We start from the raw sequence: 27328 nt of genomic DNA, 5'->3' as shown, positions 1-27328 counted from the left end.
GACTGTGGTCGCCAGCCTTTGGCTGGTAGTTTCTCCCTTTCCTTCGTGATGAATGACCGTCTTATTCAAAACCCTGAATCTTCGATGTTCCCGCTTGAGCTCCACACAGGCCTTGCTTCTTTCCATTTCTAACCCAGTTTCTTGCTGTGAAACCCCCAGCAGACACGGAGTTCAACACAGGCCACACCAGTCCCCGCCTTGCCTAGGAAAACCTCCTAGGGCTTGGCCTAAAGTAATCACCATGAGACACTGTATGAAGAATCTGGCTCCCGTAGAAAAGCTAGCATTTATATGGGGGGACCTAAGGTCAATGGCACTTTTATTTGAAAATTAAACTTAAAAGGTCCTCCCTCCTTCTGAAGCAAGGGCACACATTCATGTAGGTGGCAATGAGCCCAGGGACTCACGGGATTCATAAACCAAGCTTCTTGGTATGAAGGTCACACTTTAGGGAAATTGCCCTCAAGAGTGCTTGTAATTCCCTCTTCTCCTTCAGTTCTACCATAACCATCTCCTCCCTGCCCATTTAGACATGTTCGGAAAGGCAATCAAGCCATCTGGTGTGGCTAGAACACAAGACGGTTAGCATGGAGAAACTTATAAAGCCCTACACTCTTAAAAACTGGGATCGGGGCCGGAGCCTCGAATCTCGAAGAAAAAGGCCCTCTTTTCATCACACGCTGGCTGCTTTGACGCTTTCTTAGGAACAGCAGTTCAAGAACAGAAGTGAACAGAGAGAACTCTGCCCTGTACGAAATGTCTGCTCGGTGTACACTGAAGACAGGATCGGACCAGCTTCCATGGTAGCTATCCGTCTCTCTGGTCCCCACTTCAGAGAAGAAATCCCTCCCTCCACATGGAAGTGCCTTGCAAGCTCAAGAGATAAGCATCCCCAGGGGCGGGGCTGCGGGACAGGGCGGGGCGGGGCTGAATAGGCAGCACACTTTCCCCAAAGCCGTACAGTGGACCAGGCAGGGCGCCAGGAAAGGAGTGAGTCAAAGAGACAAAAGGAAAATGAAAGGGGACAGCCTGACAAGTGGTCCTGATTTCTACCCTGATGTCTCAAATGACCACCTCCTCTGTGGTTTTTTGTTTGTTTGTTTTGTTTTGTTTTCACTTCCAAATGTCTGTGACCAGAACAGAACCCCCAGGAACCTGAGGTAACAATGATCTTCCCATGAACAGCCAACAGCTCCGAAATTCTTCCGCTATTTGGACTTTCATGATGCCCTCAGGATATAGTGGCTAGAGTGGGTTAGACATGATTTCCAGCAACTGAGCCCCACTAAAGCAGATGAAGCCCAGAGGCATGCATGCCAGGAGTCCCTGCACTGCACAGCACTGCATTTCCCTCTGAAAACCACAAAGCTCAGTTCCTCCAGGCCCACAAGCCTGAAGGCGCAACCTCATCCCAGACCCCACCCTCCTCATCCCAGACCCCACCCTCCTCATCCCAGACCCCACCCTCCTCATCTCAGACCCCACCCTCCTCGTGGAGCCCAGCCCTCCTGGAGAAACTCAGTTTACATGCAGTGACAGCAGGGTCCGGGCTGCGTCCTTCTGAAGCCTGCTGCCATTGAGGGGCAAGTGGCCAATCTGTTGGCCCTGGGCATAGAGCAGGAAGGTGCCCACAGATGGAGGAGTCACATCGGGCCGGGGTGTGGGCCGGACCACGGGTGGAGCGACGGTGGGTATGCCTGTTTGTGGGAAGGTGGACAGAGGGAGGAAAGTTACTTCTGTATGTAAGAACCTCCACAATTACCCAGTTCTTCCTGGAACATATTTCAAAGAAATCCTGGTTTCTGAGGTTTTTTGTTTTGTTTTGTTTTTTCCTGAAGATTAATTACTCATATTTCTGCCATTTACTCAAAAGATAAAGATAACTAGCCTTCTAACCAAGTGCAGGGTTTTAGGATGTGGTACAGCAGCCAAATGTACCCTGGGGCCCTAGGGTGGTACTGTCCCCTTTCACCCAGGGCTGGGGGGCAAAATAGTCTCACTCTGGCCTGAGACAAGCTATTCTTATAACAGTGGCAAAGCCAGTGTTAAATCCAGATTGGGATCCTGAGATACCTTGATGATAAGTCAACCCAGCATATTGATGAGATGACTTTATTCCCACCTCAGAAACCCCAACAGAAAACCCTCAGTGACACTCAGGAGTGCCTGGGCCATGCCACACTTACATGCAGGCCTGGTGCCTGGCTGTGAGCGCGTGCCCTGTAGCTCTCTGCCATCCTTGTCCACACACCAACAGAAATCACTCTTTCCATGGCACTGCAGGGGGATGAAGTGGCCCAGGTCATCACACTGGGGCACATACTGGTCATCCCTGGGTGTGCCTCCGTAGTGTTCCAGCAGGCTTTCCCGCCAACGCTCACAGACAGTCCGAGGCCTCTGGGTGGGCTCTAAGATGGAGAAACAAAACCTTGGATGGCCAATCAAGATCAGTACAGCTCCAGGTCCCAACTCCTGATCTCCTAGCCTTCCTTTCCCTCTGTTCAAGGCCTTGGCCATGCCCCTGGACACTGGGCCAAGGAAGCACATGTGTTCTCAGAAGTTCTCTGTGGAAACCCAGAAAAGAAGTCACCCTGATGTTCCTTGATGCTCCCATCTCCCAAGGCCAGGAGGACCTGGCACAGAGGCCCAGCCACATCAGACAAGAACAAGGAGACAAGCAAGCCCATCCATGCACCTCACGCAGGTCAGTGAGATAGATGCACATGGGCATCTGGCTATGTGCCAGGGCTTCTCTGATGGCAGAGCATTGTTCAGACTCTCTGAAGACTCCGTGACCCATGGCACTTTAAAGCAACTCTTTCCCACCTGTCTCAAGTTCTTTGCTAAAACAGCCATCATAGGCTGATCTATGTGCCCTAGAAAAAGAGTCTGAAGACCATGCTGAGCTATAGCCCTCCGTTTCAGTGGCCAGTTACAAGGAGCAAGGGTGACGGGACACTGCATATGGCACAGCAGAGGTGGCATTGAGCAGTGGGGAACTGCTTCTTGGCCTATCCAGCTTCAGGAACTCACTGCTGTTGTATTGCTGGCACTATCTCAAAGCTGAGCCTTTCTGCCAAACTCTTCTGTCACAATACCATCCTGTTTTCTCTAGGACTCCACACCCCCAACCGCCCTCGGATCCTCGGGCTTCTGGTTCCACCATGATTAAAGAAAGACCTGCTGGTTTCTGATGTATGCCAGTCCCTCTCACCCTGCAACTTTCTGCTAGGCTGCTGCCCCAGGGTCACAGAGGTTCTGCCTTCCACGTGAGGACGGAGCTACAAAGGCTCCACCATCAGCTGCTGAAATCACTTCTTCACTGCGGTTAGATAGCCTGCAGAGCATAACTAAAGGCATTTCTGGCTCTGTCTTCATCGCTGCACCTCAAAGCCTACGTATGCTCTGCAGAATCACACAGCCAATTAATTATCTTCGTGCTACTACCATACAGAGGCATAACCCAAATCTCAGCACGAAAGCACGAACTGGACTTCTGCTGTCTCCCAAACTTGCTCCTCGTGCCTTTAGTTACACTCCACAGCACGTGCGTTTCCCACTGCTCAGATGAAATCACCCCAATGCCCTTCTCTCCCTCTCCTCACATCTCAGGTCAAAAAAGTCTTATTAATTTTACCTTCAAAAACATTCTGACTGGAGGTGAACATAAGTACTGCAGGAAGCAGAGACAGGCTCATCTCTGTGAGTTCGAGACTAGCCTCGTGTACATAGTAAATTCTAGGATAGCTAAGGCTGCATAGTGAGACCTTGTCTCAAAACCAAACCAAACCAAAATCAAACAACAACAATAACAAACAAAAACAACAGATTGTCTTGACTTCTTGTCTCTTCTCCCATGTGTTGTCCTGGCTACAGGAATCCTCTCACACTGGGATCATGGCAACAGCCCACTGGCTAGTTTCTTTGCTTCCACCTTTCCTCACCAAACCAGTGTATCCTCAGCCAGCAGCTACAAGGGGGCATTTAAACCCAAGGCATAATCTTACATAGAGACCATGGCAACAGCCTTTGGGCTGGCTTTGCTGTTCCCACCTTCTGAAGCCTTCACTCCACCAAACCAGTGCACTCAGCCAACAGCCACAATGGTGCATTCAAAACCTAGGACAACTTAGTCCATTCTGCTGCTGAAAACCCCCCAGACACTTCAAAGAACAAAGCTGGGGGGCATCACAAGCTCGCCTGAGGCTGGGGAGAAGCCAATAGAGCCTCTAATCTCAAACTCAGCAAGTTCAATCGAGACTCACAGGTTTAGGAAGTGGCTGACCCTCAGGCTTTAGCTAAAGAACAAACAGGAAGCAAAGGAGACACAGGCAAGACTCTGCCCTGCTCAGCCCAAAGTGTTCCAGGACAGGAGAGAGGACAGCTACCCCCTGAAACACTCATCATCCACTTCACAGTGGGATGTGCTGGGAAAACCACCATAGCCACACTGAACACCCCCAAGAGCCACTCCTGTTTCTGGGGACCACCCAACATGGGTTTGTGTCTGGATGGATGCAAACACATAGCAAGTCAACTAGGGCTCAGATCCCTCACAGGTATGCACCCGTCCCATCCCCCACTGCTATAAGCTAAGTTATCCAATCATGGGCTTGCTTATTTCCTGCTTTTGATTGGTTAAGGTTCAAACAGTCTTGAGTGCAGAGCATGCTACCCTCCATCCAACAGGCCTGGTTATGCAAATGAGACTAGTCAGAGATGGCAGGCGGGGCCAAGCAGTGCCAGGGAAGAAGTCTGGGCCATGAGATGTCTACACAAGGGAATGTGCCTGCGTCACTATCCTTAGCACATGTTAGTTTAATCAGCTTAACAGAGTGCCGAGCCATCCCTCCACGGCCACTGAACCACTGACTCTCAAACCTCTCACAGAGAACTGAGGCTTTTGAGAGGAGCCACGACCAAATCAGGATTTCTCTAGGCACCTTATTTTTTAAGGCCTGCAGAATCTTTTTCCTAAAGAACCTATTAGAAGCAGTGGGGATGAGATGTGTGTGTGTGTGTGTGTGTGTGTCCCAAAATCAGTGTGGAGCAATCCATTACCAGTTAACTTATGTGAATCTTTAGTTTTATTTTTTTGAGAATCTTGTACAATCTATTTTAATAATATTCACCCTCCCTCCCCCAACTCTTCCCAGATCTATGCCCCTAACTTTTATATACATGAATCTTACAAATACTGAGTTACGAATGTTGAAGAATCAAGACTGCTGAAAATTGTCCGGCTCAGTTTCCCTCACACACTAAAAGCTGAGATCAGTGGCTTATAAACTGTTTTTATAATTTCATTACTTTTTATTTTATAATTTAGAAAGTGGCTCTTTGGATACTAGCTCCCACATCAGGAAGTATTCAGGCTGAAGCAGCAGCACGTGTTGCCCAATTCTGAATAATTCAGCAAGAGGCTGGGAAGCTGCCCGGTGTAAGCTGCTGCTGCTCACAGTGCCCGTGAGACTCTGCCCACCACGCTCTAGCACCTTGGCCATGTTTGCATGAACGCCTCAGATCAGATGGATGGGTTTCTATACTTCCTCCGAAAGCAGCTGTGGAAAGAGGGTTTCCCAAGACCACACTGGATTGGCTAGAAAAGGATGGGGGCCATTGGGTTAGAAGGAAGCTCAATGCATCCACTCCGAGTTCCATACCTAATTTACTTGCTAACATTAGCACAGCCTTCAGACTGCTTTCTACACGGTTACCTAGAAAGGAGTCTCGCTTTAACGCTATGCTAGGAAAACTCTTCAGCTCTCTCAAGCCTCTCTCAGTGGACCGCAGCCTGACTCAGAGACTCAGCTTTCAGGCACAACTCAACAAGGATCTATGCAGTTAGAGTCCAATGCATAAAGGATCCTGCATGTCACTTTGTATCTATATGTCCCTATGACATTAACATGCACATGGGTGTGTCTATATCAGCCAAGTGTTCTTTGGAGGAAGAAAAGCCATGAGAAGACAGTAGCCAGTCAGACCCACGTCTGCAGAGTCAGAGCTGGGTTATAAACCACCCACGTTCAAAGCCATTCTGTCCCTTGACTCCAGGCCAGGGTGGGCATACGGGATGTCTTTGTGGCAGGAGGCTCACCTGGAGGTGGTCCACAGTGGGGCGGGGTGGAGCCGGGTGGAGTCTGCGTGCCAGGGACTTCGTGGCCATTTCGGTCCACACACCAGCAGAAGCCAGTGCTGCCGTGGCACTGCAGTGGCACGAAGTTTCCCTGGTCATCACACTGGGGGATGTGGATCCGTGACCCAGGGTAGGCGTGCTGTGTCTGAGCATAGCGCTGCTGGTATTCACAGGGCTTCAGTCCTGAGATGGAATCTTCCGGAACCGTGTCTGAGGGAGACATAAAGGAGAAATAAAAGGTCCTGCAACCCATCCACACTAACCAGGCCCCCATAAAGTCTTCTGTACTGAGTGTTTCTTCCATACAATCGAAAGTTACTATGACATTGAAAAACAGTAAGACACTAACATTTTAAAGATTTCTTTATTTATTTTATGTATGTGAGTACAATGAAGCTGTACAGATGGTTGTGAGCCTTCATGTGGTTGTTAGGAATTGAATTTTTAGGACCTCTGCTCGCTCCTGTCAGCCTCGCTCTATCCAGTCAACTCCACTCGTTCAGTCCCTACTTGCTGCACCCCAAAGATTTATTTATTATTATACATAAATACACTGTAACTGACTTCAGATGCACCAGAAGAGGGAGTCAGAGCTTATTAAGGGTGGTTGTGAGCCACCATGTGGTTGCTGGGATTTGAACTCAGGACCTTCAGAAGAGCTCAGTCTCTTAACCACTGAGCCATCTCGCCAGCCTGACACTCACATTTTAGAGTCCTGAGTTCTTATTCGGGCTTTGCTACCAACTACCTAGTTACTATGAATTCCCTCCATTTGCCCCGTACATCCCTACATAAATACAAATGTAAGCTAGTCCAGTTTGTTCCTCAGCCTTGGGGCCAGCTGATATCTGGGCAAAATGAAGAATAAACTGCCTGGCGTTCTGGGAGACTCTGGAGAGGACAAGTTAACTCCATCCACTCTTTGGGACCCAGAGTCTTAAGTCTAAGCAGCCCAGGTCAGTAGCAGCCATGTTGCTGTATGTTGGCCAAGGCCCATGAAAGCAGTCACCACGAGTGCTGACTTGGGCTCACCAGTGCATGAGGCTCCTACTGAATAAGCTTCCCCTCAATGGGTCCCCAAACAACACCCAGCAAAGCACATCACTCGGGTAGTGAACCAGAGCAGCCACAGGGTGGGTGAGACTCCAAGAAGCTCACAACCAGCTAGCGGTCAGTGGACATCAGGAGTCTACTGAGAAGAATCCAGAGCCTGGAAAGTGCCCCCCATCAGGCCTCAGTCCAGGTTCCATCTTGGGCAGGGAGGAAAATAGGAGGGAAGGAGCTGGGAGATTCCCGAGTTTACTCAGGTCTTCCATCACTTACCAGAGGTGCAGTGAAACCCGTCCCCTCGATACCCAGGCTGGCAACGGCAGGAGAAGGACCCGGGGGTATTGTAGCAGATAGCTGCCTCATGACATCGGTTTTCCGCACATTCATCAACATCTGCAGAGGTCAGGGACAGGCAGAGAGGTGAGGAAAGGAAGGAAGGAAGGCCATGACTTCACCACAAACAGCTGTGTGACTACATGGTCAGAGTGCACGTGGCTAGAACATCCCTGGGTCTGAGCTGAGACGTGCTAATGTCGAACACTAAGCATAACAGAAACAAAAAACAAAACAGAAAGCGTGTACTGGCAGTTTTATGACAACTTGACACTAGTCAGAGACATAAAGGGGAGGGGCGCGCTCAACTGCGATAATGCTTCTATAGGGTATTTTCTTAGTGATCAGTGAGGGTGGACTCAGTCCCTCGTGGGTGGGGGTGGTGCCATCCTTGGGTTCTATAAGAAAGTAGGCTGAGCAAGCCATGGGCAGCAAGGCAGTGAGCAGTCCCCGTCCACAGCGTCTGCATCAGCTCCTGCCTCCAGGTTCCACCCCTGCATGATGGCCTGGCCTCACTGCTTTTGATAACAAACTGTTACATGGAAGTGTGAGCGAGATAAACTCTTTCCTCTGAAGGCTGCTTTTGGTCTCATCACAGCAATTGTAACCTCACCTGAGACAAAACTAAATCCAGGCGCATGTGAGCTAACAAACACAAATGAGACAAATGCCCAGTGTAGAAACCCAATCGAAGCTGAACATGGGTATGTAGAGAAAAATATCCCATTGAGTATTTCTGGGGTGTTTTTGGATACTGTGAATTCTAGACGTTATTTCCTTTCAACTACTAACCTATACTGTAAATCACTAATTTCCTGTCAATGATATTACAAAAAAAAAGATAAATATAGGAAACAATAGTTTTTTCATCTTTGTTTGAAATCCGCTCCCTTTATATTCCTGTAGAGGTACAGGTGTCAGATGAAGCCCCAAACACATTTTCAGTTTAGAAGGAAACTGATCCTTGCCTGATCAGACTGCTGTCTAACCCCCCACCCCCAACCAGAGACGGCTTTACAGAAACACACTCTTCACTTGTACAAAGAGATGGCTGCTATTGCACTTCTGATGCACATGCACGCGAGAGCCTGAACTTACTGACCACGGAGAAGCAGCCCAGGCCCCTGCACTCCACATGAGCTTCCCGAGGATTTCCATAATCGCACTCAAAACTGCAAGATGAACAGCTTGAGCAAAGCCAGCTGATAAGCCTTTTACTTTACTTGTTAAAGCTGGCCCAGGCTTTATCAATAGCAAGCCACCTCTTCCCCACTCCACACTCAAAACCCCCAAGAAACTCTCTGAAGCAGAAACACTGAAGCTGATGCCAGGGGGTGAGGTGAGCTCTAGGGGGACAGAAAGTCTGCCAGAGGAAAAAGGATGGAGGGGGAAACAAAAGGTACAGGTTTGACTTCCGGACCTCAGCTTGACCAAAACCAAAACAAAGCATGTGTCATACCCACAACAGCAAATGGAAGTGTGAGGAGGAGACGACAGCGACGACAACAACAACAACAATAATAACAACAACAACAACAAACCACGAGACAAGGTGATGGCAAGAAACCTAAAACGAGAAAAGGAGCTGGGCTCATTGTGGTCATGGCAGGGCAGGCACACACCAGTGGAAAGTGGGACTTTATAACCAGGGTCAGATCTGAGTGGGATCAGGGACAGACTCTCCCAAGCCCCCATTCTCCAGACGCTCCTACAGCTCAGGAGTTTCCTCAGCTGGTGGGCAGCCACTGCTCCTTACACACAGGCATTTCATTCCCTGGACAGGAAGCCCTTACACCCGTCTAGGAAGCATCTGCTTATTCATCCTTTTGCCTCTGAGTCCAAAAACCCATGAATGCTCAATAGAGCAAGCTTAACTCCACCTGGAGCGGCTCTCCCTGGGCAAGCAAACTGCCTTTCTGGTTATCTTCACCTCCCAAGATTAAGAAGGGAGTTGTTTAGTGAGCATCCTAGACAGCATCCCAGTTACTAAAGAACTGTCGTTTTTATCCTACTAGCATATCCTGTCTCTTCAAAGGCCAGCTCCAGGGCACACCCGACTGGGGAGCTGGCTGGGCCTAGAGGGGCTCTAAACTGACCAAGGAGCCAAAGCTATAAAAATGAACTTCCAGCCAAATTCAGGAAATTCCCGCTATGACAGAACATACCCTATAAGTACTTCCAGTGGCGACAGGAACCCCAAGCAATGGCAGGAAGCAGGAACTTCTGACCACAGGGCCTACTGCAGGACCCCAGGGAGTCCTTTCTTAGGCTATTTTTTAACTAAGGGAGTGGGGAGTCCCCAAGGCTGCCAAATCTCCTTAGTAAAGCCCTCACTTAGGGATTCTGACCAAACCTGAACCAGTCATTCTCCCCTGTTGTTACATTCTTCATGGATGCCATGTAATTGTCACAAATAACCAGCAAAAGTAGGAAAGGAATCCTTGAAGAAGTTTACTATATCACACCCAAGAAATCCCTGACCCCCAAGCTGGAGAACTGTAGGCTCCCAGAATTGCAGTCTAGCCTCATCTTGGAGGGCCTCCATGATGGATAGCTAGAGGTCAGTCAGCAGTCCCAGGGCCTGAGCTCAGAGCTTGCTTTGCATCTCTTCAGGAGCACAAACACCATGGGATTTGCAGAGAGTTAGAGCTCGTGTCACAGGACGACAAGTGTCCAGACAGAAGATAGGGAAGGACTTTGGCCTCTTCTCAAAAGTAGGGGCTATCTTTTAATCCCCACTGATATGAAGACTCCAATAACAATTAATTAGTGAGCGGGATGATGTTCAGGGGCTGATGGAAGACTCAGGTCAGGTCAGGAGGACTGAGAGGAGCAGGACAGTCCCTTGTCACAAAGGCAACAGAAAAAAGGCAGTGAGAGTCCAGCACAATCGAAGCCAACACCATTCATCCATTAAACTCAAGAATCTGTTTGAAAAATACGTCTGGAACCTTCCATTTGTAGCTCATGCTTTGGAGTTTTGACAGCGCTTCCTGCCCTCATTCTGAACAGAAGCTGCTGGAAGCAAATCCAACTACTGAATGACTGCCTTGCTTTCATTGTTTTAATTCTCTGGTGCTGATTAACCTTTAAACTACCCAGAACCCTATGCTTTGGTCCATACGCCTTTGTCTTCTCTCTGTTCCCTAACTGTCCAATCACACATAACTGTCTGCTGCTTGTGTTTGTGTGGCATGTGGTGATCTCCCTTGGGACCTGTAATTGTGGTAGTGGTAGTGGTGGCACTAGTGATAAACATTGTTCCTTCTATGTCCACACCCTCTTGTCCATGCTTTAGTTACCCAGTGTCTCTGAGCACAGAATTCCTGAGAACAATGTCTGTACCATTCACCTGCCTCCTGAACAAAAATAAAACAGACCCTCTCTACCCTGGCTTCCTTAACTCACCTGAAACTCCAAGACAATCTGCTCTTCCTGCAAAGTCACCCAGGTTCTTAACAACCTGGGAACGATCCAGCTCACACTAGTACAGGATGGAAACTGCTCCAGTTAGAGGGAAGACAGAGAAGACGTGACTCTTTTCGAATCAAAGCCTCCTGCTAGTGACTTAAATCAGACTGAGAATCCGAATCCAAGGGCACCTTCCCAGGGAGCCTGGTTCCTAACAAAGCATGGCTGGAGGGAATCACACACAGCCTCATTTCATCTGATGGAACAAAAACTGTGTGCCTCTGACTGCAAGGTTCCCCATCACAGAGCCTCTCAGCAAGGAGCCTTCTTGGCTCACAGACATGAGGACTATGAAACACCTCTAAATATGAATGCATGCACATATCTAACACGTTGTAGGTTTACTCTGCAAATGATTCCCAGATTAGCACAGACTATCATGTGGAATCTTTAGGAGAATAACCCCTCTCTGAAGCCTGCCTGGATGGTTACCAAACATGGCTGTAGTTTGTAAGGGAGCCTCCAAGATGGATCTCGGTGACCCTTGTCTCATGATATGCATAATCTCCATCAAGACTCTCCTTAGAGACATACAATCAGAACAAAGTAAAACAACACTGCATGACGACTTCCATCTTGCTGGCCGGCCATAATAAAGCAAGCTGACTTGTGACTAAACAGACTTGTCTCATGAAAGGCCCACGTGACAAGAAACCAAAGGGCACAGCATTCTATGACAGAACAGAGGCTCTGTGTCCAACAATCCTGACACCTGTCCATACTAAGTGGTGACTCTTGTCTTAAGCCTTACTAGAGATCCTAAGACTTAGCACCTACTGACTCATGCCCAGACTCCTGGCCCACAGGAGCAGGTGGGCCTTGTGAGCCTGTTTAAAAATCAGATTCATAACCAATAGTGTGAATGTTTAAGAAACTGAAGAATGCATCAAGATAAAGGTTTATTCAGGGAAGCTTCTAAATTGTCTAAATAGACTACAGTATATGACAATACTGAAAGTCGGTTATTGTAAGAGAAAACCATGAGGAAACAAAGGTTGGAAAGCATTTGAAATGGAAAAGATAAACTACTAATCAGAAGTAGTTTAGGAAAGCTCCATTTTACCACTTACATTTCCAGACCACAACCCATCACAGTAACTCAAAACAGGAACTGAAGCAGAGACCATGGAGGATCAATGCTGCAGGTCAATGGCTTGCTCTCCTGCCTCACTGTCAGGCTCAAGCTTAGCTAACTCTCTTCTACTGCCCAGGCATATAGCCCCAGTAGACTTGGGCCCTCCTACATCAGTTAGCAATCAAGAGGATGCTCACAGGCAAAGCTGACCGTGGCAGTTTCTCAACTGAGGCTCTCTCTTCCCAGATAAATCTAGCTCATGACAAGTTCATAATAAAAACTGCCAGGGGCTGGTGAGATGGCTCAGTGGGTAAGAGCACCCGACTGCTCTTCCGAAGGTCCAGAGTTCAAATCCCAGCAACCACATGGTGGCTCACAACCATCTATAATGAGATCTGATGCCCTCTTCTGGAGTGTCTGAAGACAGCTACAGTGTACTTACATATAATAAATAAATAAATCTTAAAAAAAAAAATAAAATAAAAAAATAAAAAAATAAAAACTGCCAGGTCTGATGGCATACCCCTTTGATCCTTAAGGCAGAGGCAAATGGATCTCTTTGAGTTTTAAGCCAGCCATGGCTACAAAGGGAGACCAAAGCCTGTCACAAACAAACCAACCAACCAATCAACCAACCAACCAACCAGCCAACCAAGCAACCTGCCAGCCAGCCAGCCAATCAACCAACCAACCAAGTTAACCAACATAACAGCCCATCTCACTAGGTGTATGATGAAGGTGGGAGAATTTAGTTAGAACTGTAGGTATGAGTCCCTCCAGCCTACACTAGCTCCAAGGAACAGAAAGTTTCCAAACTGATGGCAACACTCCAAGACAACCATGGGTGTTCACCAGTCTGGCGCCTGAAGAACACCCCTGGGCTCCCTCCTGACTCTAAAGATGCCTGTTCTCTTTCAGCAATCCCAAGGCTGCATGAGTCACAGGAGGGGAGAAGCTGTGTCTCTATGAGGATGTATACCTAAAGGGACCATGCAGAGTCCTCAAGAGTCACCCACAGGTACTTACCAGAACACTGATGCCCAGTGCCAATGAAGCCTGGCAGGCAGGCACAACTGAATGAGCTGCCTCCATGGTGAATGCACCTGGCTTGCCCCTCAGGGGCACAGGTGTGACTGCCATCGAGGCAAGGGTTGGGAGGTGGGGCGATCACTGGAAAGAAAGTGAGAGTTTAGAGCTGAGTGCGAACCTTTCTCTTCATCGTCCCGCCCACAGACTAACAGCATCGGCACACCTGCGGAGCTTAAGGAATACGGGGTCTCAGTCAGAATCTCAATTTTAGCAAGATTTCTAGCTCAAGGTTCATGTACCTATTAGAGTTGAGATGTGCTAGTGTATGTTTGTGTTTAAAATATTAGACATGACAATAAGTGGTCAAAACAGATGCAGGTTACAGCTTGCATCTCCCCAGAGCACTGCACACCTCCGACAGATAGCCACACCCCATACAGTTCCCAGTCCCATTGGTACTCTGTCAGCTTACTGGAGACTGAAATGTGTATTATTATCAGCTCCATCAATTGGATAAATTTGGAATTCTAGGTCTTTCAGATCCATCCATAGAGAGTATATTTATTGTGGATGGGGATCTTTGGCTCCTCACATAAGACAGGTACCTTTCAACATGAATTCTTTCTAGAGCTGGGGTGTTACTAATTGCTGTCTGGTCCTGTGACTCCAGAATCCCAACTGAGAACATCCTCAGGTAACTCAATATAATACCTAGATGGGGAAAACCCAATGGTGACTTGTCATCATGACAGGACTGAGCTGAACTGCAGCAGAGGGCTATATACTGCAGCAGAGGGCTATATACTGCAGCAGAGGGCTATATACTGCAGCAGAGGGCTATATACTGCAGCAGAGGGCTACATACTGCAGCAGAGGGCTACATACTGCAGCAGAGGGCTATATACTGCAGCAGAGGGCTACATACTGCAGCAGAGGGCTATATACTGCAGCAGAGGGCTATATACTGCAGCAGAGGGCTACATACTGCAGCAGAGGGCTACATACTGCAGCAGAGGGCTACATACTGCAGCAGAGGGCTATATACTGCAGCAGAGGGCTATATACTGCAGTAGAGGGCTATATACTGCAGCAGAGGGCTACATACTGCAGCAGAGGGCTACATACTTCAGAAACGCTACACACCAGAGCCTCATTGTAACAGGCACGGTAGAGACGTCAGTGAAGCACAAGGTGGGGTCCAGCAGCCTCCTAGCTGAAGGGAAGAGGGATTCTGGTACTCACAGATACAAGTGTGCTGGTCATCTGCAAATTCATAGCCACTGCGGCATTCACACCTGTAGCTTCCCACCAAGTTGACACACACAGAATTAGGGCCACAGCGGTGGAAGCCAGTGGCACACTCATTGACATCTAGGCAAAAAAATGAGGACAGAAAGCACTGAGCCTGAGTGTTCCAGAAACAAAGGTCCAAGAACTTAATCTCCCCAGCACTCTGATGCTTCAGTGGAAATAATTGTTGGCAAATGGAAAGCATAGAAATTTGAGAGTTTTGGACACTGGGCAGAAAGACCCAAGTTGCAGTTCATCAGAAACAAAGACAACCATTTTCAAATCTTTCCAGTTAAGCCATAGGAAGATAATTTTTGAATACTTTAGAAAAGTGAAACAATTATATTTTTTTGTAAGATGATTTCTTTCTATAGCTCTAACACAAATACCCACCTCTAAACTACCTTCCCAAACCTAGCCAGACTCTGCCTCCGCTTTCATATGATGGTGCCCAGATTAAGAGAGGCTAAAATCATTGCCTGATGCAGGAAAGAGAAGGTGAAAACCAGGACTATGCGACAGAAATGGAGAACATGTCTCTCACCCACACAGCTCCGTCCGTCACCCTGGAACCCAGGCGTGCACTCGCAGGTGTAGTCTACACCTGTTCCCGGGTGGCACCTTGCTGTTGTGTCACAGGTGTGGCTTCCGTCGTAGCAAGGATTCACTCCAACAGGGGCTGAGTCCACTATGTGCAAGAAACAGAAAAAGTCAGAGTGACTATCCCAGAAAGAATGTGGAGGAAAGGAAGGAGACGGAGTCTTTGCTATGCTATGAGTTCAAAGCTAAGGTGGACTACTTGTATCTTGATGCTAATTTCAACAGCTTCCTCATGCCTGCTCTGCAGAGCAGGGTCTGGCTTTCAGTAGGTTTGCTTCCAGGGCAAGAAGGCCTCTCGCATCCCCTGGGCTCTCAGGACGACTCTGTGCCAGACTTCTGTTCCCATGAGAAAGGCGAGCAAGAGACATGGGATACAGTACTTAAATCCAGAGTCAGCAAGCATGTTGGCCCACAGACTTAACCTCCAAACTTCTGGCTGAGTTTGTCAGTCGCTCACTTCAATCTCACTGTGGATTAAATCTAACACCTCACAGGGTCTCAGACTCTGTCTCAGTCAGAATCTCAATTTTAGGAAGAGTCCTAGCTCAAGAGTTCCTATGTGCTATAGCTGGGAAGGCTAGCATGTTGGTGCTTAGAACACTGGGCATGACAGGAAGTCATCCAAACAGACCTTGGTTAGAGTTTGTAATGCTCCAGATCACTGCATGCACATGATCAACAGACACACAGACAGACAGACACAGACACAGACACACAAGAGTTCCTACTACCATTGCCACTTCCTTATCTTACTGGAGATAAGAATGTTTCTCTATTATCAGCTATCTCTATCAGGAGGATAAGTTTGAAATTCTAAGTCATTTTGAAAATTAAAAAAAATGATCTATGTAATTTTGTGTATGTACACACACATACACACACACACACACACACACACCTGTGCACACTTGAATGCCCAGTGTACTTGTAGAGATCAGAGGACAGCTCCATGGAGTCTGCTCACTCCTTCCACACTTAGGTGGGTTTCAGGAATTGCCCTCTGGTCACTGGTTAGATTTTATCAACTTGACAGACACTAAGGTCATCTCACTAAGGGACTCTCATTTGAGAAGATGCCTCCTCCCTTGGACTGGACTACAGGCAAGGAGCATTCTTCTGATTAATGATTGATGTGAGAAGGCTCAGCTGACAGTGGGTGGTACCACCCCTGGGCAGGTGGTCCTGGGATGTTAAGAAAGCAAACTGAGCAGGCCAGGAGGAACAAACAACACTCCCCTGTAGCTTGTACTTCAGCTCCTACCTCTGGCTCCTGCCATGAGTTCCTGACCCCCGACCCTGACTTCCCCTCATGATAGACTGTAATCTATAAAATGAAGTTAACCTTCCCCTCCCCAAATTGGTTTTGGTCATGGAGTTTATCACAGCAACAGAAAGAAAACGAGTACAATATGGCAAACCCCTTTACCCAATGAGCCATCCTGGGTCATCTTTGTGCCTCCAAAACTTTCTTTGTAAAGATACAACCTGTGATAGCTTATATATGCTCAGCCCAGAGACTGACACTATTAGAAGGTGTGGCCCTGTTGGAGTAGGTGTGCCACTATGGGTGGGGACTTTAAGACTCTCATCCTAGCTGCCTGGAAGTCATTCTTCCACTAGTGGCCTTCCTGAACCATGCTTGCCTAGACACTACCATGTTCCCGCCTTGATGATACTGGACTGAACCTCTGAACCTGTAAGCCAGCCCCAAATAAATGTTTTTATAAGAGTTGCCTTGGTTATGGTGTCTGTTCACAGCAGTAAAATCTGAACTAAGACACAATCAAATAAATAGAAATAGCTTCCCACCGCCTACTCTTCCAAAGTCTTGTGAATCCATCTCTAAATCACTTCTGGAGAGTCATACAAGTCATAGATGACACTCCTTGGGTGTCTCCTCAGCGGCGTTCGGAACCCTCCATGTCCAATCCCATGAAATCTGCACGATCACATGTGCAGACAGCAGCAATGGCCTACCTTCCTTCTCTATGAGGCACTGTCAAGTAACTTGCCTAAGGTTACAGTCAGGAGAAGTAGGTAGGGTCAGAAGATAAAAAATCCAAACAGCTCCAGGCCAGGGCCCAGGCTGCCCACCATTCTGCAGCTGTCAGCAGAGACACCTCATAAAGTTATCTATCTAACCCAAAGGCACAGACAACAAGGATGCTGTCCAGATGCCCAGCGACCCCCTTCTGACTCTTCAGTGCAGAATCCAATGGGCATTGTTTGTATCTCCTGGATTTGCTCTTTAAAATGGAACATAATGTATTTCCAAGGCTGATGTTCCCATTGGCTTGTCTTGTGGTCCTGAGAGACTGTGTCCTCCTGCCTCCTCAGTGCGGCAGCTTTGTCCTTATCTGAGGTTTCTGTTTTGCCTCAGTCTGTGGAACTGTAATCTTGGACACAGAGAGCTTCAAGGAGCTCCGTGTACGTCAATCTCTGTACTAAGTCACTCCTGCTATCAGACTACTCCTTGCACGATATAATAATGGGGGTGGGGGCGGGTTTCTGCCTCTTACGTCTGTGTCTGATCCCTGCCTTGGAGGGCAGGTTCATACACATCCCAGGACACCCCACCTGTACAATCGTTCTCTCACTGTTAGAAGCCAGAATCCTAGCATCTGTACATACACCTTGGCAGGACTTCTGCTTGTCCTTAGTGCCAGGATTCTCTGCCACTTCTGTCTCACCCATGACTCCTCAGCCACCTTCTACAGCTGAGACCCGTCCAAAGTGCTAGTTACTGAAGCCTACTTCAGAGGGCTGGCTTCCTCCTGAGTCCCTCAAGACCCTCACTGTCTCACTTTCACTGTCCTGCTGCCCAAGTTAGCCTCTTCTGTTTTGCTTCAACAGTCTGTTGTATACTGAAATGCCTCAGCTGAGATAACCTCCTAGTAAACAGCAGAACATTCATTTTCAGCTCCCCAATCAAGGCCTGAATGTGGGGTTGGCTATAGGTCTATCCCCAGTTCACCCCAATGTTAGCTAACATAAGGGAATCTCTGCCAGACCAAAAGGGAAAAAAAAAAGCCTGCCATCCATCCTGGGAATGCCTTCTTCTGGATCTGTTTGCCAAGGGATGAGAACCCAGCATTGGGGGTAGCAGTACTCAGTTAACATGGGCATGTAGACAGAGTCACTGAAACCAGTCTCTGGCCAGATTTTAACTAAAAACAGCCTCACACCAGGCCATGCAAGACAAGAACCTTGCTCTCCCCACAATTATTTCCTCATTTTAGAATATCTTCCAAAGGGAATAGTCATCTACAAACTACTTTAGTTTCTAAATACCAATGCTTAGCCTTCCTAGGCAGTCCCTCTCAGTAGCCAGCTGACCACAGTGAATTCCAGGAAAGATTAATGGGCGCACGTGTTTGTCAGAGCCTATCTCCCTGCTGGCATTAACATAAAAAGAGAATTTTAGAAGCAGACCAGAGGTGACCTGTACTCTTAAACTACCATACTTACACCAATATAAGCACATCCACAATTACACAATACTGATTTAACAGACAACAGTTAAAGAGCTAGTTATAAGGGGAAATGCTGAGCCCCTTAGTGAGAAAAACAATAAAAATGTAAAAATCAGCTACTTCAGTGAGCCCTTCTGCGTGCACCCACTATGTGTAGCGTCCAGTAACATCTTGAGAAAACGTTTCCTTAAACCACTTCACTGTTCATAATTTCTGAGCCTGCTAGCTCTCTCCTCTCACTGTAAGCCAAGGTCGGTCATGCCCTTCTTAAGCCATTTCATATTTCACCCACTTAACCTAGTGACTCCCTGAAGCAAGAGCTGGAATTCACTGACTCACTTAGAAAGAGAAGAATGGTTTCCTTAAAGGAGCCATCACTGGACTTCACAGAATGGCCCTCTGATCCCTGCCTGCCGAGGGAGGACGAGCACCGTGTTCTGTCCTGTGACAATATGGCAAAGTGCTTGGGACAGAGGACTACAGTTGGAGGACAGCAAGAGTCACAGGCTTCTCTTCCTCATTGGGGTATTGCACTATCTGCATCTTGCAAAGCCAGTGTTGGAGTTGGTCTTGTGCGCTGTGTATTCAGATGCTGAGTTCTGTGCTCCAGAGTTGGGCTGCAATCTGGACATGGGCACTGTATTGACCAATGTGCTGTCAAGAATGCTCCCCAGTAATCTCTGATTGGATAAGAAAAAGCTAGAGCCCGTGACTGGGCAGAAGAGAGAGGAAGGCAGAACTTGGGTCTGAGTGAGGAGATCTCGAGTAGGGACCATGAGGAGAAGAACAAAGGAGAAGGGAAAGAGGAGGTCACCATGAAACATGATGGACCATGAGCACATGGCCAAGAGAAGCTTGCCCTGAGGACACACAGACGACAGCAAGACTCAGCTGGCATTTATCTGCTTACTGATAGACTAGTCAGGTTAGAATAGCTCAGAACCTGCCCAACACTGCCATCAGGTTGTTAACAAGATCTGAAGTGTTTGTGTGTACTTGGGAGCTAAATGGGATAGAGTGGGGGCAGACACCCCTCCTAAAATTACTACTATAACACAGAGCCACGTTGGTCCATGGTTATGTGACCTGACATGCCTTCCAGACTGATGGGAGCCCCCTCTGGAAAGGCTCCTGTGCAATGACAGGGGAAGTGTGCATGCGAAGCATGGTTCAATCTCAAAATGTTAAAACCCTACATTCCCATGTGATCTGGGTCTATACTGTGAGGTTCCCATGTGATCTGGGTCTATACTGTGAGGTTCCCATGTGATCTGGGTCTATACTGTGAGGTTCCCATGTGATCTGGGTCTATACTGTGAGGTTCCCATGTGATCTGGGTCTATACTGTGAGATTCCCATGTGATCTGGGTCTATACTGTGAGGCTGTTGTGAAACTGACAGAGCCCATGTGGTGCAGCTGTACCATGTGGGGCAAGTGTGGGCTCTGTACCCAGTGCCAGGGTTTGAATCCCAGCCTGCCACTAACCAGCTGCATTTCAAACTCTTTCACCTCAACATATCAAGTTTTACAACTACAAAGAAATAATAACAATACACCCTTGTTGAGTAGAGGTTGCTATGGGGATTAGATAAGCTAATTCACTCAGTGTTTGAAACCATACCATACTATTTGTTAATAGTATTGGGGTGGGAAAGAAGCTCACAAGACTAATTAGCAATTGGTACTTTTTGCTAGCTTGCTCTCATTTGGTAAGAAGAGACCCAGCGATATTTCCAAAGACAGAAAAATCATTTTCCTAAATGAGTCCATGGCATTCTATGACATGGGCGGTTCTTCCTCACAGACCAGATCTCTCCACTTGGAGAGGGCAGAGCGGGGATCTGTGCATGGAGAGGTGGTTTGTGTGACACAGGTGTTTTTATCTTTCTCCTCACGGAATGCAACTGGAATCTTCCCTCTTGATTTACATGCTACTCTAAAATCAAGTGGCATCTCCATGCATTAATTTCCTATGTTATAATGCCACCGTTGGCTGTCCAACAGGTAAACCCTAGCCCAGTTTCCTTTATCCAAAGCAACCAAACTAACAAACTCAGGTTTCTCCTTTCAGCCAAGGTCCTGCCATCTTCCTCTTTAGCTAACGCATTGCTGAGGAAACACCCATATTGAGTCTGTGGAGGCACACGGGGTGTCAGCTCCAGCAACACTCACAGGTGCTGCTGACAGTGACTCTGCGTGCAGTGGCTGAGGGACAACAGTGGCTGAGGGACAGCAGTGGCTGAGGGACAGCTCTCTTCACATGCCTCTTGCTCTAGGGGGAAAGCATGATGAATTGGTTTAAATAACTCAAACGTCACCTTGATTCTCTGTGGACTTTCCTGATTTTGCAGCCCATCCTAGATTGTCTACGTAGGTCATGTTTGTAAAACAGACAGCCTTTGAGGAACAAGCAGGTTAACAAAAAAATTGCTAAGAGCGTTTTCATAGCCTCATCTCTCCAACCTCGGCCACATAGCTCCCCTATTGTTATCGTGAACTACTGTTGCAGTACCGGTAACTAAAGTCCACGGATCGAGCCGGGAACTAACGTCCATGGGTCTCATGTGGACTTAACTCCAGAGGATACCAAGTCCTGACAGAGAGAGCCTGCACTATTCACAACAGCAAGGAAATGGAGTCATCGTAGATGTCTATTAACAGATGATAAAGACTATGTGGTGCACACAGACAATGGACTTTTATTTAGTCGTCAAGAAAACAGAAATAGTGACATTTACAGAAAAATGGATTACCCCATTGTTTCTTCTCATAAAAAGTATAGGTGTTAATTTCTAGGTAGGTGAGCCTATGGGAAGCCATAAAACTAGAAAGAGGTCCTAAAGGAGAGGGTAACAGAATACACATTCGTGAAAGAGGTCCTAAAGGAGAGGGCAACAGAATACACATTCGTGAAAGAACGGGGCCACTCTTTGGGAAGGGAGGGGATAAGTGGGCAGAAAGGTAGAGACAGGAAAGGAGACTAAGTGAGAAAGATAACCCAAAGAGAGAACAAAAGTCTATATGAAAAAATCCCATAATGAAACCTATTACTTTGTATATTCATTTAAAAAACAAATAACAATGACTACAATTTAAAAATAAGAGAGCTTAGACTGGAAAATGGCTCAGTGCATAAAAGCCCTTGCTGCTCTCTCTTCTAGAAGACTGGAGTTTGTTTCCCAACACGTATGTCTGCTGTCAGAACTCCAGCTCCAGTGGATCTGATGCTTCTGGCCTCCCTGGCACCTGCACTCTCCCTCCTTCCCCCCACCCCCATACACACACACATACATACATACATACATACATACATACATATACGTAATAAAAATCTTTAAACACTATCAGGGTTCACTCTGTGTGCAAGTGCTCAGGTTTTGACTAGCACATGTATAAGAATATAGAACCCCCCATCACTGCCTGGTATGCCATGGCTTCATAGACCTACGGAGGTCCTGCTCTTCCATCCATTTCCTCTCCACCCTGCTCATCACTGCTCTTTTTTACCAACTCTACAGTTCTCCCTTCTCCAGTGTTTCCGAGTTGGAATCACCCAGTGTGCAGTCTAACGAGACTGCCTGGCTTCCACATAAGGTTCTCCTGTGTTCTACTGCTGATGGCCAGGCACAGAACGATCCTATCCGTCAGGCGGGGCTAAGGCCCAGTGAGACGTGAACCACTCAGTTGCTTCTGCCAGTTTCCTTCAGTTGAGATGCAATACCTCATGCACAATCCACTCAACTGAAAGGTAAATCAGTGACTTCACCACAGGCAGAACTGCACAACCACCGTGACATCCTAGGACATTCATAACTCTAAAAAGAAACCCTGCACCCTAATTGACTATCCCTTAGTGTATTCCCTCTTGTCCATGAGCAAGCATTAGTCTACTTTGTAACTCTCTGGGTTGCCTGTGTGTGGACACTCTTATGTTTATGGAATCATGCACTGGGCTGACCCTGTCACTGACCCTGTCACTTAGCGTGGCTGTCACACTCCACCCATGCTGTAGCACATGAGTACTCTATTCCTTCTCATGGCTGAGTGTTGTCTACTGTGTGGGTTTAGGACTGTTTTGTGGCACAATATACATGTGTTTATGTGTATGGATGCATGCACATATGGAGGCTAGAGGTCAGTATCAGGTGTCTCCCATGATTGTTAATCTCCACCTTAATTTTTAAAACTTTTCTGTGTGTATACATATGCAGAGATTCACATGTGCAAACGACAGTGCATGTGTACAGGTCAACTCTGGAGAGTTGGTTCTCTCATGCCACCTCGGGATCCAGGGTCTGCACTTGGGGATCAAGCACAGGAGCTTCTGCCACAGCCATTCTCAGAGCTCACTGATTTGGCCATGCTGGTCAGCCAGTGAGCTCCAGCCGTTCTCAGGGCTCACTGATTCGGCCATGCTGGCCAGCCAGTGAGCTCCAGCCGTTCTCAGGGCTCACTGATTCGGCCATGCTGGCCAGCCAGTGAGCTCCAGCCGTTCTCAGGGCTCACTGATTCGGCCATGCTGGCCAGCCAGTGAGCTCCAGCCGTTCTCAGGGCTCACTGATTCGGCCATGCTGGCCAGCCAGTGAGCTCCAGCCGTTCTCAGGGCTCACTGATTCAGCCATGTTGGCCAGCCAGTGAGCTCCAAGGATCTGCCTCTGTCCATCTCCCCAGCACTGGGGAAAGGCTGACTGGTACCACCCAGCCTACAGGTTCATGCTCTATACATATGTGTGACCTTTGGCATGGACTGTTATCCATGTTGTATACCTGTCATACCTGCAGGCCAGGACAGCCTCATTGACTTTTCTATCTGGCACTCACCAAACTTTACTCGCCCCAGACCTGATCTAAGGCTTCTAAGAAAGGACATGATTTTTTTCTTTTTTTTTTTTTTTTTCTCAGCAAAATGAGATACATACCTTCAACAGGGCCAATCTGATTGGTCACAGCAAACCTCAGCACGCCCTCATCCTCACTGTACAAAGCAAAGGCCCGGTCGACAGTCAGCTGCTGGGTGGCAGGGATGGCCAGGTGTCTGGGGGCGTGCCTGCACGCCTGGTAAGTGATGTTCTGGTCAATGTGGTAGGACCACGTTTGGTTAATAGAACCAGAAGTGAGAGAGAAACTTCGGGAACTGGAGGACGTCACGACTGTAACAAACATTTTACAGGCAAACTGGTAAAACTTTAAAATACTGAAAACAAAAATGTTCCTGTTTGGTGTATCCTCCTACAGTTTTCTACCCCATTCCTGGGAGCAGGTGCCATTGAGAACTCCCAGAGTTTCTACAGGAAGCTGGCAAGGAAAGACCTAGGACCTCCTGGAACCTGAGAGGATACAGAGCCACACCGCTGAGGAAGGGAAGGGACTACAAGTGCTGCAGTCGTCATCACACACTAGAAACAAGCATCATGATGTCCTGGTGTGTGAACGCTGCTGGTGCTGAGGGCTGTACGCACACCACCTAGTTTGCTCCTCAGAGCCACATAAGACAGGCACTGACTGCGTGTGCAGAGACCACAGGGTTTAGGGAATAGCCTGGGGTGTGGTAAATCTCTGACTGGAACTCAAGGCAATCCAGCTCTACATCTCTCAAGATTTGAGGCACATTCCACAAAGGAAACCACCCCCACCCCACTCCCACCTCCACAGCTTCGCACAGTCAGCAAGGCTTAGGGAAAAGCAAGGCAAAAGGCTGTTCCTCTTGGGAGTTGCACCAAGACCAGACCTAGTCTATTCTGAATACAGTTAAGGTCTGTATTCCAATCTTTTCCCTGTACCCAGCTCTCATGCTGGAAGCTGGGGGCACAAAACAGGTGCCACTCAAGACACACAAACTTCAAAACAACTATTGTGACCACCTTGTATGCAGCTAATACTGTGTATAGGTGTGCCCAACCTTCTGACATTCTGACATGACACTATCATCTGTGTTGAGCTATATTCATACCCACTGTGAGACAGGGCAGACTGGATAAACTTTGTACAGCTAATTATACCGTATGCAACTTATCAACAGCAGAAAATGTTTATTTTTTCTTGTGCTAAGAAAAATGAAAAAATGACTTTGCAATGATTTTAAATTGCAAATCCATGATGTGAATCGATTTATATGTTGACTCCAAATCTCAGCTTTGTTTCAGAACACTGGAAAGCATCTTTCTGTGACCCCTAAAGCAAACCAAAATCATCAGCTGAAACAGTTACAGAGACTCCTAAAGTCTAACAGTCAAAACAGGCCGTGCCTGGAGGATAGCATCTTATCGGTTATTACTATCTGAAAATAATGTGCAAATATATTGACATTCTTGTGTACTCTGACATTCTTGTCAGCACTCTGATCACCTGTATACTTTATATACACACATATGTAAAATATAACTGTGTATACGTCCTAAAAACAAGAACGAACACAATTATATCAACCTCATTTGTGTTCTATGCAGTTTGGGGCATTCCATGTGACTATTCACTTAACCTAACCCTTGTCACTGTCTTGTGAGGCAGGCATCACGTCCATTTTACAGCTGTGGAAACTCACACATACCTGAGTCCCTGTAATGATAAAACTCTTTGTACGGAGTAATGTGGGCTGTGAAATTCGCTGGGATGAAGGGCACCTGGCCTTCAATGTTGGTCTTAATGCTCAGATAGTTTTCTGGGTCAAGCCCCTCGGCAGTTTGAGTGATACGAACCCTCTCCTCTCCAGGGTGAAAAGTGACTTCCACGTCATGGACAAAGGTAGCACCTGCAGGAGACAGAAACTCAGCAAGTGGGTGACAAGACTCTTGTTTAAGTCATTCTGAAGACTGGCTGGGACTTGGATGATAAAGCACTTGCCTATCATATCAGAGGCGTGGGTTCGACTAGCTAAGAGGAGTGTGTGTGTCCTCTCCCCAGTCTCCTCTGGAGACGGTACCGAAGGAGAGTATGCCACGCCCAGGCTCAGTTCTGGAAAGCTGCAGACCCTCTGATCTCCCGAAGGTCTCAAAGACTCTCAATTCCCCTTGTCCCCGTTCTCTTTAAAATCTAGCATATTAACAGAGTCCATTCCAAAATTACACTAACTTGATACTTCCATGCTGAGGGATGATAGTCGAAAATAGGAATTTACCAGTCATTAAACCATTATGTTTCTTTCTGTAAGAGCAGAAAGCTTTCCACGTACAACAAAACCTCTGCAATTCAAAACCTCCAACAGCCTGGAATCTGAGCACGTTTCTCCAGAAACAAAATCATCCGCAGAGGCTGCCCAGGTACCACATCTGAATCCCGGTTTGCCAGAACTGAGCTCTGCTCACCTGTGAGGCTGAAGCCATTCTCAGAGCCTGGCTTCTCCAAAGCAAAGAGCCAGCCAAACAGACCTCCAATGGGCAGGACAGGGAGCAGGGCCTGGGCTGCCGGCTGTGGGACATGGCTGATGGCAGTGTAGGCTCTGCCATCATTGCCCACGATGTAAGCGTGTAGATCCACGTCAGTGAAGTGCACAGGAATGTGACCCACTCGGAGGCGACCACTCACTTTCCCATTCACTCGGTGAGGTGCCCCTGAAAGACAAAAGCAATCCTTTCAGCCTTGGCCCCCATCAGGCTGGGGACCGGTGTACACAGATGAGCCCACTCTCCTGACCACGCCTCATGCTCACTCTTTGGAGACATTTCTTTACTATTATTGCTGTTCTCACTGTTGGTTTGGGTTTCCTTGCAATAAGCTCTCTGTAGACGCCAACTGAGGATTCGTGATAAAATCTAGGCTAGCCTTCAACTCTCAACCCTCCTGCTTCTCCTGTCTCAACAGTGTTACAGTCATAGTTAGAGCGACATTTAACAAGTCCCTTCTGTGATCGGTTCCTCACTTATGACCCAGTCCTGCCTGTCTCTCTTCCATTCCCCTTCTTCACCCTCCCCTTTAGCTCTACCAAGCTAGAAAGAGGGCAAAATAGAAACGTTTCAAGTCACTCTCAAATTGGGAAACCAGTCCAAACGTATTTATCACTCAGTCATCCCCTGAACCCTTGAAAGTCACTGGTGCTGGGATTCAGGCATCAGAGATGTAAGGACACCAAGCAGAACCCACACTGGAACTGGAAACAGGCAGGGGTCAACAATATACATGCAGCAGCCCCGGCCTGTCAATCACCTTCTGGCAGGCAGTGCTTCCCGTTTCCGTAAAACCTCGACTGGCAGTGGCAGCAAAAGCCAGTGGTGTAGTCGGTGCAGAAGGCATGCTGGGAGCACCGGCCGTGGCTGTGTTCGCAGGTTTCCAGGTTGGCGCCATTATACGTGAAGACTGAAGAATAAAGCAAAGAGCATTAGAAAGCCAAAGGATTCCAGCATCGCTACTACCAAGCTTCGCCAGACGTCACAAGCGCTCCGTAAAACGGCTTGGACTGTAATAAACAAATAGATTTGACGCTACAAAGATGGGAATAACATTCAGCCTGAGGGATTAACTTTATATGTTCTGGCAAGATGCTCAGATCATTGCGGCCAACTGGGTCTTACTACAATGAGGGTGAGCTGAGTGGCCTGAGAGCAGCCTTGCAGACAAACCGTAAGCGCGCATTAGAGTGAAATTTGTGAAATCACTATTTGGTGAGGTGGGGAGAAAAAAAGGCCAAATACTGGCAATTTTGTATGACTCAATGTAAGAGTAATCTTTTGAGAGGAAGTCAAAAGAGAGGAACTAAGAACCAAGGTCTGTCTAACTCTTATGGAACCCAAGCTTAAAGGATGTACACACACTTGCTGCGTCAACACTTGCCGTCAAATGCAGGACTGGGGAGGGAAGAGAGACGACAAGAAACAGGACTGAGGAGCCCCAGGTCCTTGCAGGCTTTGTGCTTCCCAGCTTGAGGATGACTTTCA

General features: G+C 47.6%; 1 protein-coding gene across 1 annotated transcript in view; it reads right to left on the bottom strand.

The window, feature by feature from the left end:
• The window catches only part of Nid2 (nidogen 2), a 60531-nt gene that overhangs the window by 7042 nt on the left and 26161 nt on the right, over window positions 1-27328 (bottom strand). Inside the window, exons 5-15 of the mRNA NM_008695.2 lie at window positions 26601-26750; window positions 25763-26008; window positions 25009-25209; window positions 23381-23611; window positions 14932-15075; window positions 14340-14468; window positions 13095-13238; window positions 7463-7582; window positions 6101-6349; window positions 2187-2408; window positions 1528-1697 (exon numbers count right to left, since the gene is read on the bottom strand). Of these exons, the coding sequence (NP_032721.2) occupies window positions 1528-1697; window positions 2187-2408; window positions 6101-6349; window positions 7463-7582; window positions 13095-13238; window positions 14340-14468; window positions 14932-15075; window positions 23381-23611; window positions 25009-25209; window positions 25763-26008; window positions 26601-26750 (2006 nt within the window). The remainder of the gene's footprint in view (window positions 1-1527; window positions 1698-2186; window positions 2409-6100; window positions 6350-7462; window positions 7583-13094; window positions 13239-14339; window positions 14469-14931; window positions 15076-23380; window positions 23612-25008; window positions 25210-25762; window positions 26009-26600; window positions 26751-27328) is intronic.

Source organism: Mus musculus, chromosome 14 (genome assembly GCF_000001635.26).
Source record: "Mus musculus strain C57BL/6J chromosome 14, GRCm38.p6 C57BL/6J".
Taxonomy (NCBI): domain Eukaryota; kingdom Metazoa; phylum Chordata; class Mammalia; order Rodentia; family Muridae; genus Mus; species Mus musculus.
This window is presented reverse-complemented; position numbering and strand designations above follow the sequence as displayed.